Source organism: Hemiscyllium ocellatum, chromosome 33, assembly GCF_020745735.1.
Source record: "Hemiscyllium ocellatum isolate sHemOce1 chromosome 33, sHemOce1.pat.X.cur, whole genome shotgun sequence".
In the NCBI taxonomy this organism is placed as follows: domain Eukaryota; kingdom Metazoa; phylum Chordata; class Chondrichthyes; order Orectolobiformes; family Hemiscylliidae; genus Hemiscyllium; species Hemiscyllium ocellatum.
Window position 1 is genome coordinate 7799367 of NC_083433.1, and position 15581 is coordinate 7814947.

At 44.5% G+C, this 15581-nt stretch overlaps 1 protein-coding gene across 2 annotated transcripts in view; it reads left to right on the top strand.

Moving 5' to 3' along the window:
• LOC132831508 (synaptotagmin-1-like) overlaps positions 1-15581 on the top strand; it is a 151428-nt gene that overhangs the window by 121583 nt on the left and 14264 nt on the right. For both annotated transcript variants that reach the window (XM_060849698.1, XM_060849697.1), the window contains exons 6-7: positions 12235-12402; positions 14417-14534. In XM_060849698.1, coding sequence (XP_060705681.1) covers positions 12235-12402; positions 14417-14534 — 286 coding nt within the window. The remainder of the gene's footprint in view (positions 1-12234; positions 12403-14416; positions 14535-15581) is intronic.

Genomic DNA, 15581 nt, shown 5'->3' on the forward strand with positions numbered 1-15581 from the left:
TTACGTTTAGACCATCAAAGTAACACTATTCATATGTACATTAATGAGAAATAGTACTGTATGCAATAATCATAAAAAAAAGCTTCTGCCTCACATTAGATAAGGATTAATCTATCTTCTTCATTTGTTCATGTCCTTATGTTCTCAAGACTCTCTTCAGCATTGTAATCAGGGAGGGAATGGCCGAGTGGTATTATTGCTTGAAGATTAATCCAGAAACCAAGGTGATGCTCTGAGGACTTGGGTTCAAATCCCATTACAGCAGATGGTGAAGTCTGAATTCAATTAAAAGAAATCAGGAATTCAGAATCTACTAATGACCATGAAGTGATTGAGGGGAAAAATCCATCTGATTCACTAATGCCCTTCAAGAAGTCTGCCATCCTCACCTGGTCTGGCTTACTTGTGACTCCAGGCCTACAGCAATGTGGTTGACTCTCGGTCACTCTCTGCAATGGTCCAGTAAGCCATTCCATTTTATCAATTGCTACAAAATATCAAAGAAATGAAGTCAGATGGATCACCTGGCATTGACCTAGGTACTGGAAAAGACAATGTCAGAAAGAGCCTTGGTAATCCTGCAAAACCCTCCTGAGGGCAAGGGTCAAAACTGGAAGAGCTGTCTCACAGACTAGTCAAGCAACTGCCTAACAAAGTCATGCACATACCTTACAGACACTGCCCCAGAGACCATCATCACCATCCTTGGATATGTCCTGTCTCACTGGCAGGATAGACCCTGCAGAGGTGACAGCTCAGTGATATGAGTCAGGAGGGAGTTGCCTTGGAAGTACTCAACATTGACTCCGGACTCCATGAAGTCTCACGTCCTCAGGTGAAACATGGGTGAAGAAACCTCCTGCTAATTACCTTGTACCGTCCTCCCTCAGCTGATAAATTTGTACTCCTCCATGCTGAACAACACTCAGAGGAAGCACTGAAGGTGGGAAGTTTATAAAATGTACTCTAGATGGTGGATTTCAATGTCCACCACCATGAGTGGCTTGGCAACAGCTCTACTGATCAAGCTAGTAGAGCCTTAAAGGCCATGCTTACTAAATTGGGTCTGCAGTAGGTGGTGAGGGAACCAATAAGTGATTGATCTCAGCCTTACTAATCTGTCGGCTGCAGATGCATTCGTCCATGACAGTATCAGTAAGAGTGATCACCGCACAGTTGTCGTAGAAATGAAGTCCCACCTACACATTGAGAATACCCTCCATCGTGTTGTGTGGTACTATCATCATGCTAAATAGGACAGACTTCAAACAGATCCAGCAACACAAGACTGGGCATCCATGAGGTGCTGTGGGGTATCAACAGCAGCAGAATTGTACTCCAGCACAATCTGTAACCTCATGGAACAGAATATCCCCTACTCAACCATGACTATCAAACCAGGGGATCAACCCTGGTACAATATAGAGTGCAGGAGGCACCAGGTATGCCTGAAAATGAGGTGACAACCTGATGAAGCCACCAAACCAGACTACTTGCATGCCAAACAGCATTTGCAGCAAGTGATACACAGAGCTAAACGATTCCACAACCAACAGATCAGATCTTAGCTCTTCCATCCTGCCACATCCAGTCGTGAATGGTGGTGGCAAGTTAAACCATTCACTGGAGGAGAAGACTCCATAAATATCCCCATCCTCCAAGATAGAGGAGCCCAGCGCATCTGTGCAAACGATAAGGCTGAAGTGTTTGCAGCAATCTTCAGCCAAAAGTGCCAAGTAAATGATTCATCTTGGCCTCCTTCACTGGTCCCCAGCATCACATGTACCAGTCTTCAGTCAATTCGATTCACTCCATGTGATATCCAGAAATGGTTGGAGACACTGGATACGGCAAAGGCTATGGGCTCTAACAACATTTCGGCAACATTACTTCAGGATTCGCTGTTCCGCTATCCAAGGTTTTCCAGTACGCCTACAACACTGATATCTACCTGACAACATGGAAAATTGTCCTGTACATAAAAAGCAGGAGAAATCCAACCCAGCAATTACTGCCCCATCCGTCTACTTTCAATCATCAGTAACGTAATGGAAGGTATCATTAACAATGCTATCTAGCAGCATCTGCTCGGCAATAACCTGCTCAGTGATGCCCAGTTCGGGTTCCGCCAGGGCCACTCAGCTCCTGACACCATTACAGTTTTTGTTCAAACATGGAGAAAAGAGCTGGATTCCAGAGGTGAGATGAGATTGACAGCCCTTGACATCAAGGCTGCATTCGACTGTGTGTGGCATCATAGAGCCCTAACAATACTGAATCAGAATGTATCAGGGAGCAAACTCTCCACTGGCTGAAGTCACACGTGGCACAAAGGAAGATGGTTGCGGTTGTTGGAGGTCAGTCGTCTCAGCTCCAGGACATCTCTGCAGGAGTTCCTCAGGGTAGTGTCCTAGGCCCAACCATCTTCAGCTGCTTCACCAATGACCTTCCCTCCATCATAAGGTCAGAAATGGGGATCTGACTGATGATTATATAATGTTCAGCACCATTCACAACTCCTCAGATACTGAAGCAGTCCATGTTCAAATACAAGATCTGGATCATATCCAGGTTTGGGCTGACAAATAGCAAGTAACTTTTATGCCACAAATGCCAACCTATGACCATTATCAACCACAGACAATCTAACCACCGCTCCTGAACATTCAATGGTGTTAGCATAACTGAATCGTCCACTATCAACATCATCATGGTTACCATTGACCAGAAACTCACTGGACTCACCACATAAACATAGCAGCTACAAAAGCAGGTCAGCAGCTAGGAATACTGCCCTGAGTAACTCACCCTCTGACTCCTCAAAGCCTGTCTGCCATCTACAGGGCACAAGTCAAGAGTGTAATAGAATATTCATGACTTGTCTGGATGGGTGTAGCCCCAACAACACTCAAGAAGCTTGAAACCATCCAGGACAAAGCAGCCCCTGCATGATTGGCACCACATTCACAAACATTCACTCCCTACACCACAAAGGCACCAGTCTGTACCATCTACAAGATGCACTACAGAAATTCACCAAAGATCCTCAGGCAGCACCTTCCAAACCCACATTCACTTCCATCTAGTAGGACAAGAGCTGCAGTTACATGGGAACACCACCACCTTCAAGTTCCCTTCCAAGCCACTCATATCCTGACTCGGAATTATATTGCAATTCCTTCACTGTTGCTGGGTCAACATCTTGGAATTCCCTCCCAAATGGTATTTTGGGTTAACCCAGAGCAGGTGGACCGCAGCAGTTTAAGAAGGCAGCTCCCCACCACCTTCTTAAGACAAACTAGGGACAGCAGTAAATGCTGGCCCAGACAGTGACACCTATGTCTCACAAATGAATATTGAAAAACATGTGGTGGAGCACTTCTTGCATGTTCTAACGCTGCCCATTCTATGGCATTTATATTGAGCACTGTGCAGGTCAGTTACATCATTTTAGTGTAGCTCTAGGACCCTAATGCCTTCATACAAGAGACTCAACACCAATGTTAATGAGAAAAAAAATGATTCGATGACAATCAACACTAAAGCTTAAAGGGAACAATTGGGAGGGGTGACCAAATGCTAAGTTGAAGATAAGTTTTGAAATGAGGAGAATAAGGTAAAAAGAAAAGTGGAGGCAGTTTAAGGAGGGAATTCTGAAGACTGGAGTCTGGACATGGCTTCTTGTTGCAGAACAAAAGCAAAATGGACAATAAATAAATGAGAGGAAGAGAATGCCTGATGACGAATACATAGGGCAGGAGGAGATTATAAAGGTCAGATTTATTCAGAGATAGAGGGATAAAATTTTTTGATTCATAGGACATGGGAATCTCTGGCTTGGGCCAACATTATTGTCCATTGTCAGTTAGCCTGGAGAAGGTGGTGGAGGAACTGCCTTCTTGAAACACGGCAGTCCACATACTGTAGGTAGACCCATAATGCCTTTGTGGGAGTGCCAGGATTTCGATCCAACAACACTGAAAGAACAGCGATATATTTCCAATACAGATTGTGTGTGGCTTTGAGGGGAACTTGCAGGTGGTGGTGTTGCCATGTATCTGCTGCCTTTGTCCTTCTAGATGGAAGAGGTTGTAAGTTTGGAAGGTTCTGACTAAGGATCTTTGGTGAATTACTGTAGTGCATCTTGTAGATAGTATACATTGCTGCTACGGAGTGTTAGTGGTGGAGTGAGTGGATGTCTGTGGAAATAAAGTGATGGAGTCATAGGGGTGTATAGCAGTAGAAATAGACCCTTTGGTCCAACTCGTCCATGCCGACCAGATATCCTAAATTAATCTTGTCCAATTTGCCAGTGCTTAGCCCATATCCCTCTAAACACTTCTTATTCATATACCCATCCAGATGCCTCTTACATTATGCCAGTCTTCACCACTTCCTCTGGCAGCTCATTCCATATTCGCAACACCAGATGCATGACAAGTTGCCCCTTAGGTCCCTTGTAAATCTTCGCTTTCTTACCCTAAACCAACATGGTGCCAATAAAGGGGGCAGCTTTGTCCTTCTTGATAGTTTTTGGAGCTGTGTCCATCCAGGCAAGTGAGGAGTATTCCATCACACTCCTGACTTGTGCCTTGTAGATGATGGAGAGGTTTTGGGAAGCCAGTAGGTGAGTTATTCGCTGCAGGATTCCCAGCCTGTGACCTGCTCTTGTAGTTACAATACCGATCCGTTTAATCCAATTCAGTTTCTGCTGCCACAAGATTGCTTGGGGAATCTCAGCAATAGCAATGCCATTGAATGTCATGGGCAATGGTTAAATTCTCTCTGGTTGAGTTGGTCATTGCGTGGCATTTGTGTGGCATGAATGTTACTTGCCACTTGTCAGCCAAAACCCGCATATTGCCCAGGGTCTTGCAGCATTTGGACATGGATTACTTCAGTATCTGAGGAGTCTTGAATGGCGCTGAACATAGTGCAATCATCGGCAAGCATTCTCACTTCTGATCTTATGATCGAAGGAAGACCATTGATAAAACAGCTCAAGATGGTTGGGTCTAGGTCATTACCTTGAGGAGCTTGTGCAGAGATCACCTGGAGCTGAGATAACTGACAAACCAACAATCACAATCATTTTCCTGTGTGCCAGATATGACTCCAACCGGTGGAGAGTTTTCCCCCTGGTTTCCATTGCCTCTGGTTTGGCTCAGACTCCTTGGTACCACAAATCTGTCAAATGATGCCTTGTTGTCAAGAGCAGTCACCTCATTTATGAAGTTCAGCTCTTTTTTTCTTGTTTGATTTAATTTGATTTATTGTAGTCACATGTACCTGAGTACAATGAAAAGTTTTGTTTTGTGAGCAGTATGGGTAGATCATAGCAAACAAGGACATACAGATCATAGGGTGCCTAACCAAAGCGAGGTATACAAGGTCACACTGCATAGGAGGTGCCCAAAGCAAGATCAACATTATTTGAAGTTAGAGATGTCCATTCAGAGGTCTAATAACAGCGGGGATGAAGCTGTTTTTGAACCAGTTGGTGCATGTGTTCAAGCTTCTGTATGTTTTGCCTGACAGAAGAGGTTGAAGGAGAGCATTACCAGGATGGGAGGGGTCTTTGATGATGTTGACAGCCTTTCCACAGCAGTGGGAAGTGTAAGTGGAATCCATGGATGGGAGGTTAGCTTCCGTGATGGTCTGGGCTGTGCACACCACCTTCTGTAGTTTCTTACCACGTTTGGACCATGTCATGAGGACAGGAGCTGAGTGGCCCCGGTGAAACCCAAGCTGCATGTTGGTGAGCAAGGAAATGCTAAGCAAGACAATGGACAACTGCATTTTCAAATTTAACATGTTGGGGAGACAATACAGAGAGTGATGGAGCACTTAGATTCGTTTGGGGTAGGATGAGAAGGGAAAGTGTGTTGGAGAAAATACCTTGAAATAGTGTCTTGCATTTGCCTGCTCTGTTGTAATAACACAGCAGTGTTTAAGGGCCTTTTAAATACTCGTGTAACCTAATTTATGACGGGATATTGGTTTTAATGCCATACTTAAACTGCTATGATTTCATGAGCAAATATATTCCTCAGCTATTATAGCACCAGCAGCTATTTAACCACTGACAAAAAGCGTGGGGGAGGATGAGTGCATTGCAAAGCATAGATTGAATGTAAGCAACGCAGTTAAAGTAAGGAAGTCATGGCATAATGTGCCAGTGTCCCAAGGGCATAAGCAGCACATGGTACCCCAGTGCTAAATAGACACAGCATCATACCACAGTGCACCAGAGACCGTGGTATTGCCCGCTGCACCAAGCACATTTTATTTTTAGGCTGTGTGGTGTATTCAAACATCAAACAAAGCCACGTGAGTGAGTCTCTGTTGATGCTCACTGAAGTTGACAGCACGAGGCAATCTGATTTGAATTCAGTCACTGCCTTATTCTGAGTTCACCATGTGGAATGGCCAAACAAAGAACTGTCTTAGATCAGCCCAAGGTGTTTTTCTATTCTCTGATCTCTGTTAGATAGATCGGATCACCTCATGCAATACCCAGCAACACAGAGCGTTGTTGTACCTGGAATCAATGCTTAGTACCTTTTAGCTGTGAGAACAAAAAAGAATTGTTTGTAGGATGTGACCAAAATTTAAAGCCTATCACTAGTTGTTCTAAAACCATGGGCTGTTCCTTCCCCAGGCTAAAGGAGCAAAGTCATCATAATCCCAGAGGACCACAGGGCTGTTCCCTCATTAGTGAGAAAGAGAGAGAGAGACAGAGAGCGAGAGACAACTGGTTGTGGTTTAATCTGAGGGTCACCATGCTTCTGGTGGGAGGCAATCTTGAGAAGATGGGACCTTCAGTCACCTTCTCCAGGAGATGGAGTTTGTAATAGCATCAGAATTGATAATATATAGTGATGGTGATGGTAAGACAATGACATCAACAGCTCTGTTGGGGTTGGGGGAAGGAGCTTTAGTATTGCAGTGGTAGTGTCCCTACCTCTGAGCCAAGAGGTTTGGGCTGAAGTTCCACTGCTCTGGTAGCAGGGAGATGTGTAGACCATCTCTAAACAAGTTGATTATAAACTATCCAAGTCAAGAATGCGGTGCTGGAAAAGCACAGCCAGTGGATGGTGCGGTGGCACAGTGGTTAGCCCTGCTGCCTCACAGCGCCAGAGACCCGGGTTCAATTCCCACCTCAGGAAACTATCTGTATGGAGTTTGCACATTCTCTCCAGTTGCTCCGGTTTCCTCCCACAGTCCAAAAATGTGCAGGTTAGGTGAATTGGCCATGCTAAGTTGTCTGTAGTGTTAGATGTAGGGGAATGTGTATGGGTTGCTCCTTGGAGGGTTGGTGTGGACTTGTTGGGCTGAAGGGCCTGCTTCCACACTGTAAGTAATCTAATCAGTTGAGGAGCAGGAGAATTGAGGTTTTGGGTCAAAGGCCTTCATCAGGAAGCCCTTCCTTTTGTTTTGATTTATTATCGTCACATACCAAAAGACAGTAAGAAATATTATTTTGTGTGCTATCCAGGCAAACCATACCTTGCATAAGTACACCAGGGTAATAGAACAGAATGCAGAATATAGTATTACAGCTGCAGAGAAGGTGCAGAGAAAGAATAACTCTAACATATGAGAGGTCTGTTCGCCCGTCTGGTAACAGTGGGGAAGGAGGTGTTCTTGAATCTATTGGTACATGTTTTCAAACTTTTGTATCTTCGGCCCAATGGAAGAGGGTGCAAGTGAGTATCACTGGGGTGAGAGGGGTCTTTAATTATATTGGCTGATTTCCCAAGGCATTGGAAAGTATAGACAGAGTAAATGGATGCAAGGCTGGTTTGTGGGATGGACTGGGATGCATTCACAACTCTTTGTAATTTTTTGTTGTCTTGGGCAGAGTAGTTGCCATACCAAGTTTTGATGCATCTGGATAGGATACTTTCTATGATGCATCCCTTCTTACATTAAAGACTGGGATGAATGATTGAAATTTTCAGTGTGAGTGAGAGACTTGAAGAGAACAGCATTATGCACAATGGGTTTAATAAAGGAATTTGCAGAAATTCCTAGGGCCAGACAGCAGTGACTCATGGGTTGGAGAAACCATTTCAGGCTACACACCTATAGGATTGACAAGAATAGCCATCCCTCCAATATAAGGAACAGCAATACATGTCTCCTGGAACACAAACCAGTGTTCCCCACAATGGGGTGCTAGGTAAATGGATCCAGCAGTTCAAGATGGCTTCTCACCATTGCCTCCTCAAGAGATAGACAATGAAAACAAAATGCTGGCCCAGCCAGCAGTACCCACATCCCATGAATGAATAAAAACAAAAATCTAAGCAATTCTAAAGTATTGAACCAATGAGCGTAAAGGACAGGGAATATATGTCTCCCTGGAAAGTGCGTGATGTGGAGGGGCTTTTAGAGATGTTCTGTTTCCATGACCACCATCAATGTTATTTTCACTCAATGTAGTCTGGCCAGATGTAAAAGTAATACAAGTCACGTAGCACAGTATCTGCTGGCTCTTTGACATAGCTGGTCTAAACTGCTCACTTAACAGAAATTTAAGCCTAAAGTTACTTATGCTGGTTCCAGTTACCCATATGAGACCTGACACCACTTGCTTCAGTGTAGTTCTCATTGGTGTGTGTGTGTGTGTGTGTGTGTGTGGGCAGTTGCACAATGTCACCTCCCAGCAGTTAAAATTTAATGGCTTGATGATTCTGTCAGACCCAGGATATGATAAGGATGTGAATGGTTATTGAAGTGAATTACCCTGCGATGACTGGAATTAAAGGCAGAACCTGGTATTCCTATCGCCCTGCAGGAGCCCCATACAAGGCTTTAATAGCTGAGTGCTGGAGAGTTCTAGTAAAAGGACTGCGTGACAGTGGTAATTGATCCTGGAGGAGATTGATTACTTTTGTAATTCCAGGAAATAGGCCCCCCCGAGTCTTGAGGATAATAAAAAATCTTTCCTTTATCTTCACCTTGGAAGGTTCCCAGTTGTCTCTCTGGTAAGTTGCCACTGGTCCACCTTGAAGTTGACAGGGCATGTGATCTTGACATGATTTCCCATAACATGCAATCTCTTCCTTTGGTTGAGGATGCTCCTCCCACCTCAGGACTTCCTATGGAGTGGCCTGATCAGAATTCCCATCAATTAGAGAGTACGGGAAGAACCATTGTGACTCCCTTAGCGACTTGCTTGGTTCACCAAGTGTCCAAATCAGACTCTCCCAAAGACTTTAGATGCGATTAATGTGTTAGAGTCAAGCTATGGAGGGATCGGTTGTGGAGGACATGGCAGGAAAAGCTTTGCAATCTGCATCAACCCAATAGGACTGGGATCAGCCAGTACCACAGTTGTTGTTGTCTAGTCTGTACTATTCCATTTTAAGGAATCTTGGTCTCATTCTCAAGGAACCTAGGGTCACACTCTAAGAGCAGGAAACCTTTCAGAACACGGTATCAACAAATGCTTTTGTTGGGTTTTTTTTCTATCTCTTAATTTAGCAAAGAACAATCAGGGTTGACATAAATTGAAATGAATAGAGTAATTTGAGTCAGTTGATTACTGTCAGTTGCCATATCCCTTTTGACTTTTGGAGATCTCCATCCCAAAGCCTGGCTGACTTGGAGAAGACGCATCCGCAAAGGTGCCAAGCCTTTTGAGTATCCCCGACAGACCTGAACAGATAACAAAGGCAAAGAGGGTGTGAAAACGTAAACATCCCACCCACCTACATCCCTGTCCCCTTTAAATATCACCCACCCCACCTGTGGCAGGACATATGGATGAGGAGTTGGACTCTTTAGTTACATTAGGACCTATAACACCAGACAGGAAGAACATCACCTTCAATCCCCAAGGGACTGCCTGAAAAGAAAATGTTGTTGATGCACATTTGCAAGAACTTGTGTTGCCCCATTTCCTCCTCTTTCTCCTCATCTGAATGTTCAGGCACTTGCTGAATCTTAGCGTCCAAAAATGGGTGAGATAGGATCATGTCAGAGGTGAAAGGTCAAAATGGTGTGGAACATGAACCAAAATCACCTCCAATGCACACCTTTTCAATTTTAACAGAGAGGGATGAAGGGACGGTACCACATTTACTCAGGGGGAGGAGAACAATTATTAAAATATTATAATGAGTCTGTCTGCCTTCATTTGAATGGCAGTTATATCTTTAGCTGTTGGCAGTTATAATTCTCCTTCCTCTGGAAACTCGGCAGCTGAACAAAAATACATAGGGCTGAAGCCGTGAGATGACTGTCTTTCTAGCTCTTTGTGTCAATCTGCGAGGAGCAGTAATGTGGTCCCCAGGACCAACAAGCTGACCAGTAAATCCCCGCTCTGTTTTCCTGCTCAGTCACCATTCGCTTACCAGCAGAACCTCCCCCAAGCAAAATGTGCTGCCCCCCCTTCAGTCACCATTGAAATCCCTGGGTTGCCACACTGCAAAGACAATCAACACATCCACCATCACCACCCTATTGCAATTCCTTTCCATCCTCTAATATCTCTTGGTTGATCTCTTGGACTTTGATCTCGTAAAGCAGCCTTCCCAGAGTAGACGAGGCCTCTGGCTTCGGATGCCTTTAGGTAGAAATTCCACAGAAGAGAAAATAATAAAACAGCCCTGCAGTTAAATTCTGCGGACAACACAAAATAAAGGCCCTTCAAAGTTCCTTTCAACCTTGTGCTAACCCCCTACAGAACTCCGGGCAAAACCGGATCATGGAACATGATTGTACATGTTGATGTATCACATGTGCGCCAAGGGTTGTCAGGAGACAGGCTATTTGACTATGTAGCAACCTATCCAGCCATTAAACATTTTAATTTGGCAATTATTAACAATTTAACTCGGGCATACTCTAAAATAGAATCATATGGTCACGCAAAATGGTGCTGGAAAAGCACAGCAGGTCAGGCAGCATCCGAGGAGCAGGAAAATCGACGTTTCGGGCCAGAGCCCTTCATCAGGAATCTGATTGCCTGAAACATCAATTTTCCTGCTCCTCAGATGCTGCCTGACCTGCAGTGCTTTTCCAGCACCACTCTAATCTTGACTCTAATCTCCAGTATCTGCAGTCCTCACTTTTGCCTCATATGGTCATGCAGCATGGAAACAGACCCTCAGACCAACCAGTCCATGTCGACCAGGTTTCCCAAACTAAACTAGTCCCATTTACCTGTGTTTGGTCCATATCCTTCGAAATCTTTCCTATCTGTGTACCTGTCTAAATAACTTTTAAATATTGTACCTTAGATTAGATTACCTATAGTGTGGAAACAGGCCCTTCGGCCCAACAAGTCCACACCGACCCGCCGAAGCGCAACCCACCCATACCCCTACATTTGCCCCTTACCTGACACTACGGGCAATTTAGCATGGCCATTTCATCTTACCCGCACATCTTTGGACTGTGGGAGGAAACCGGAGCACCCGGAGGAAACCCACGCAGACTCGGGGAGAACGTGCAAACTCCACACAGTCAGTCGCCTGAGGCAGGAATTGAACCCGGGTCTCTGGCGCTTTGAGTCAGCAGTACTAACCACTGTGCCCACCGTGCCGTGCCACCGTACCTGTATCTGCAGGTTTCTACCAGGAGACAGTGAGGTCTGCAGATGCTGGAGATCAGAGTTGAGAGTGTGTTGCTGGAAAAGCACAGCAGGTCAGGCAGATTACTGATGAAGGGCTGTGGCCCAAAATGTCAATTTTCCTGCCCCTAGGGTGCTGCTTGACCTGTTGTGCTTTTCCAGCAACACAATCTCAACTCTGCATCTACCACTTCCTTTGGAGCTCATTCTATACATGCATCAGAGTCTGTGTGAAAAAGTTGCCCTTCACGTCTCTTTCAAATCTTTCTTCTATCATCTTAAAACTATGCCTTCTGGTTTTTAACTCCTCTACCTTAAGGAAAAGACCTTTGCTAATCCTGCTATCTATGCCGCTCATGATTCTATAAACCTCTATAAGGTCATCCCTCAACCTCCTACGCTCCAGTGCAAAAGGTCCCAGCCTTTTCTTACAACTCAAAACCCTCAGTCCCGGCAACATCTTGTAATTTTTTTCTGCACTCTTTCCAATTTAATCCTATCCTTGTGGAAAGTAGTTGATACAATGGGGAGTGATCGTCTGAGTTGAGAGCAGAACACGATGATGTTCGGTGTTGTCCTGAAGGGAACTGACTTCCACCTGCAGGAAGAGTATTGCATTACCTACCTGACTTCTCACTTCCCTTTTCCAGATCCCATACTCAGAGCTTGGGGGCAAGATCCTCGTGATGGCGGTGTATGACTTTGACCGGTTCTCGAAGCATGATGCGATTGGTGAGATTCGGATTCCAATGAGCAGCATTGACCTCGCTCATGTGATTGAGGAGTGGCGAGATCTTGAGTCTGCTGAGAAGGAGGAGGTATGGGGTTACACCAGGGAAACTGGCTTATTAAGGACTCTTTAAAGGACAGGTTCTATTCGTGAAAAGGAAATTAACAAAGTATCATACAAGTTTTTTTTCTAAATTCATTTATGAGATGTTGGCATCTCTGTCTAGCCAACATTAATTGTCTAACTCTAATGGAGCAATTAAAAATCAATGACATCGCTGTGGGTCTGGAGTCAATGTAGGCCAGATCAGGTAAGAATGTCAGATTTCCTACCCTAAAGGCCATTAATGAACCAGATGGGCATTTTTACAACAATCAACAGCAATTATATGTACACAATTAATCTAGTTTTTTATTGTTGAATTCAAATTTCACCAGCTGCCATTGTTGGATTTGAACTCATGTCCTCAGACCATTACCAATAACAAAAGGAGAAATTGTTGGAAAAGCTGAGCAGGAGATGCTGCCAGATCTGCTGAGTTTTTCCAGCAATTTCTCTTTTTGTTTCTGATTTACAGCATCTGCAGTTTGTTCGGTTTTTATTTCCTCAGAACATTAACACAGGACTGTGGATTATTCGTCTATTGACCTTGTCACCAGGTCACTGCCTCCCTGATTGGTTGCAGACAAAGACCATTTGGTCCATCAAATTCATTCTGCCATTCAATAACATCTTGGCTGATCTTATTGTGGCTTCAACTCTACTTTTTTATTTAGCCCCCACCCCCCTCCAATACCCTTTGATTCCCTATGCAACAATAAATCTGTTGAACTCAGCCTCAACTGTCCTCTGGGATAGGGAAATCCACAGTAAAGAAAGTTTAAAAGCAAAAAAAAACTTTCTCAAAAAAAGGCCGAAGCAACAATCTGCTGTGAAAGAGGGGTGTATATGCAATGCAAGTTTGAGTTGGTTAGCACTGCTGCCTCACAGCACCAGGGACCCAGGTTCAATTTCAGCCTCAGGTGGCTGTCAGTGTGGAGTCTCTCCGTGACTGCGTGGGTTTTTCTCTAGGTGCTCTGGTTTCCTCCCGCAGTCCAAAGATGTGCAGGTTAAGTGGATTGGCCATGGTAAATTGCCCATAGTATCCACAGATTTACAGGCTACATAGATTAGCCTCGGTAAATGCAGGGTTACAAGAATAGAGTAGGTGGGTGGGTCTGAGTGGGATCTCTTCAGAGGAGGTAAAATCAACGACTGCAGATGTTGGAAACCAGAAATCTGGATCAGTGGTTTTCGCTGCTCGTTGGATGCTCCCTGAACTGCTGTGCTCTTCCAGCACCACTGATCCAGAATGCTCTTCAGAGGATCATTGCAGACTCGATGGGCCGAATGTCTTCCTTCTGCACTGTAGGGATTCTATGATTCTATTTGTTCTAGCTGCATGTCTGGTACACGCTCCCTTCAATCCCAGATGTCTGCTGGGAGCACTGGCTCACTGCGTCGACCTTTAGCTTAGCAACATGTTCTGAGACGCAAACAAGTAGAGGACTTTTTACACCACTGCCAACTGTGCATTAATTATCTGAGAATGCTTGATGGTGGGGCTGAGTGTTTGAAATGGAAATTACTCCATTTCCAAGCACCAAGAACCCTGAGCAAATAATAAGTTACAGTAACAGCTTAAAATATATTAAAAAAGCCTTAAACAAAGATCAATCAAAACTCTGAATACACATTGATTTAACCGAGTAATTTGTAACGTGAGGAATAATTTATTTATCATTTGATACTGCAATATTTTGTTGTTTTCTGTAATGTACGATACAGTGGTGCAGACACCAGACATTTGCACAAATGGGTAATGTACACAGAGCTGATATTATATCCATCAGGAAAGTTAATGCGGCGATTGAGAAGCCAACAGAAGCATGACTAATCTAAGGTTTATTTAAGGTTCAGCTCGAAGCTTTTTCACTTAGATTATATAGAAACATGAATATTTTTGTTGTTGTTGCTTATGCATGACGTGTTAACTTGTAAGGAGCCTTGGTTCCTGATTTCTGTTGTGAAATTTCCAAGAACTTTTTTGTCATTTATTAAAGCAAGAGAAACTGGGCGACATCTGCTTCTCTCTCCGCTATGTCCCGACAGCTGGGAAACTCACCGTCATTATCCTGGAGGCCAAAAACCTCAAGAAAATGGATGTAGGTGGACTATCAGGTAGGACCCAAAAGCATTGATGGTAGATTCCTGCTTGAAGTTGTCCATTTCTAAATGCCTTCTAAAAATTGGAGGAAGCCACTTTCTTGAACCACTGCAGTCCATAAGGTGTAGGGGCACCGACAGTGGGGGAGGGACGTCCAAGTTTTGGACCCATCAACAGGGAAGAAACGACAGTGCAATTCTGGGTCATGATATGGTGTGACTTGAAGGGGGACTTTCAGGTGATGATATTCCATGTGCCTACTACCCTTGTCCTTCGATATTGCAGAGGTCTTGGGTTTGGAAGGCACTGTCAAAGGAGTGGCTGTATAACATCTCATATGCGATACACACTGTGGTGGAAATGAATGTTTAAAATGGTAGATGGGGTTGCAATCAAATAATCCACTTTATCCTAGATGTTATCAAGTTTCCTGAGTGTTATTGGAGCCATTCTAAACCAGACAAATCACGCAAACTCCACTCAACCTGGATTGTGTTAAAAAGTGTGGTGCTGGAAAAGCGCAGCAGGCCAGGCAACATCCGAGGAGCAGGAGAATCGATGTTTCGGGCATAAGCCCTTCTTCAGGAATGAGGCTGGTGTGCCAAGCGGGCTGAGATAAAAGCTTTCATCTGAACCTGAATTGTTCCTTGTAGATGGTGCACTGTCTTTGGATAGGCAGGCGGTGAGTTATTCAGGAGCAACTTGCTTCAGATGCTGGAATCTGTACTGAAAACAACAAATTCTAGAGATCACAGTGGGACAGGCAGCATCCGTGGAGAAAGAGGAAGCTAACATTTTGAGTCTCGATCATTCTTCATCAGAGTTAATGACATTGGAACCCCCAGTCCCAGTCTTGTATATGTCGTTTCTGGCCCAGATGATCGAGATCTGGTCAGCAGTGCTTCCCACTAGTCTGGGTCAGTACAGCTGACAACAACACTCAAAGACTTGACACCACCGTCCAGTACAAATTAACCCTTTTGATTGGTACTAGGGCGGCACGGTGGCACAGTGGTTAGCACTGCTGCCTCACAGCGCCAGGGACCTGGGTTCAATTCCCG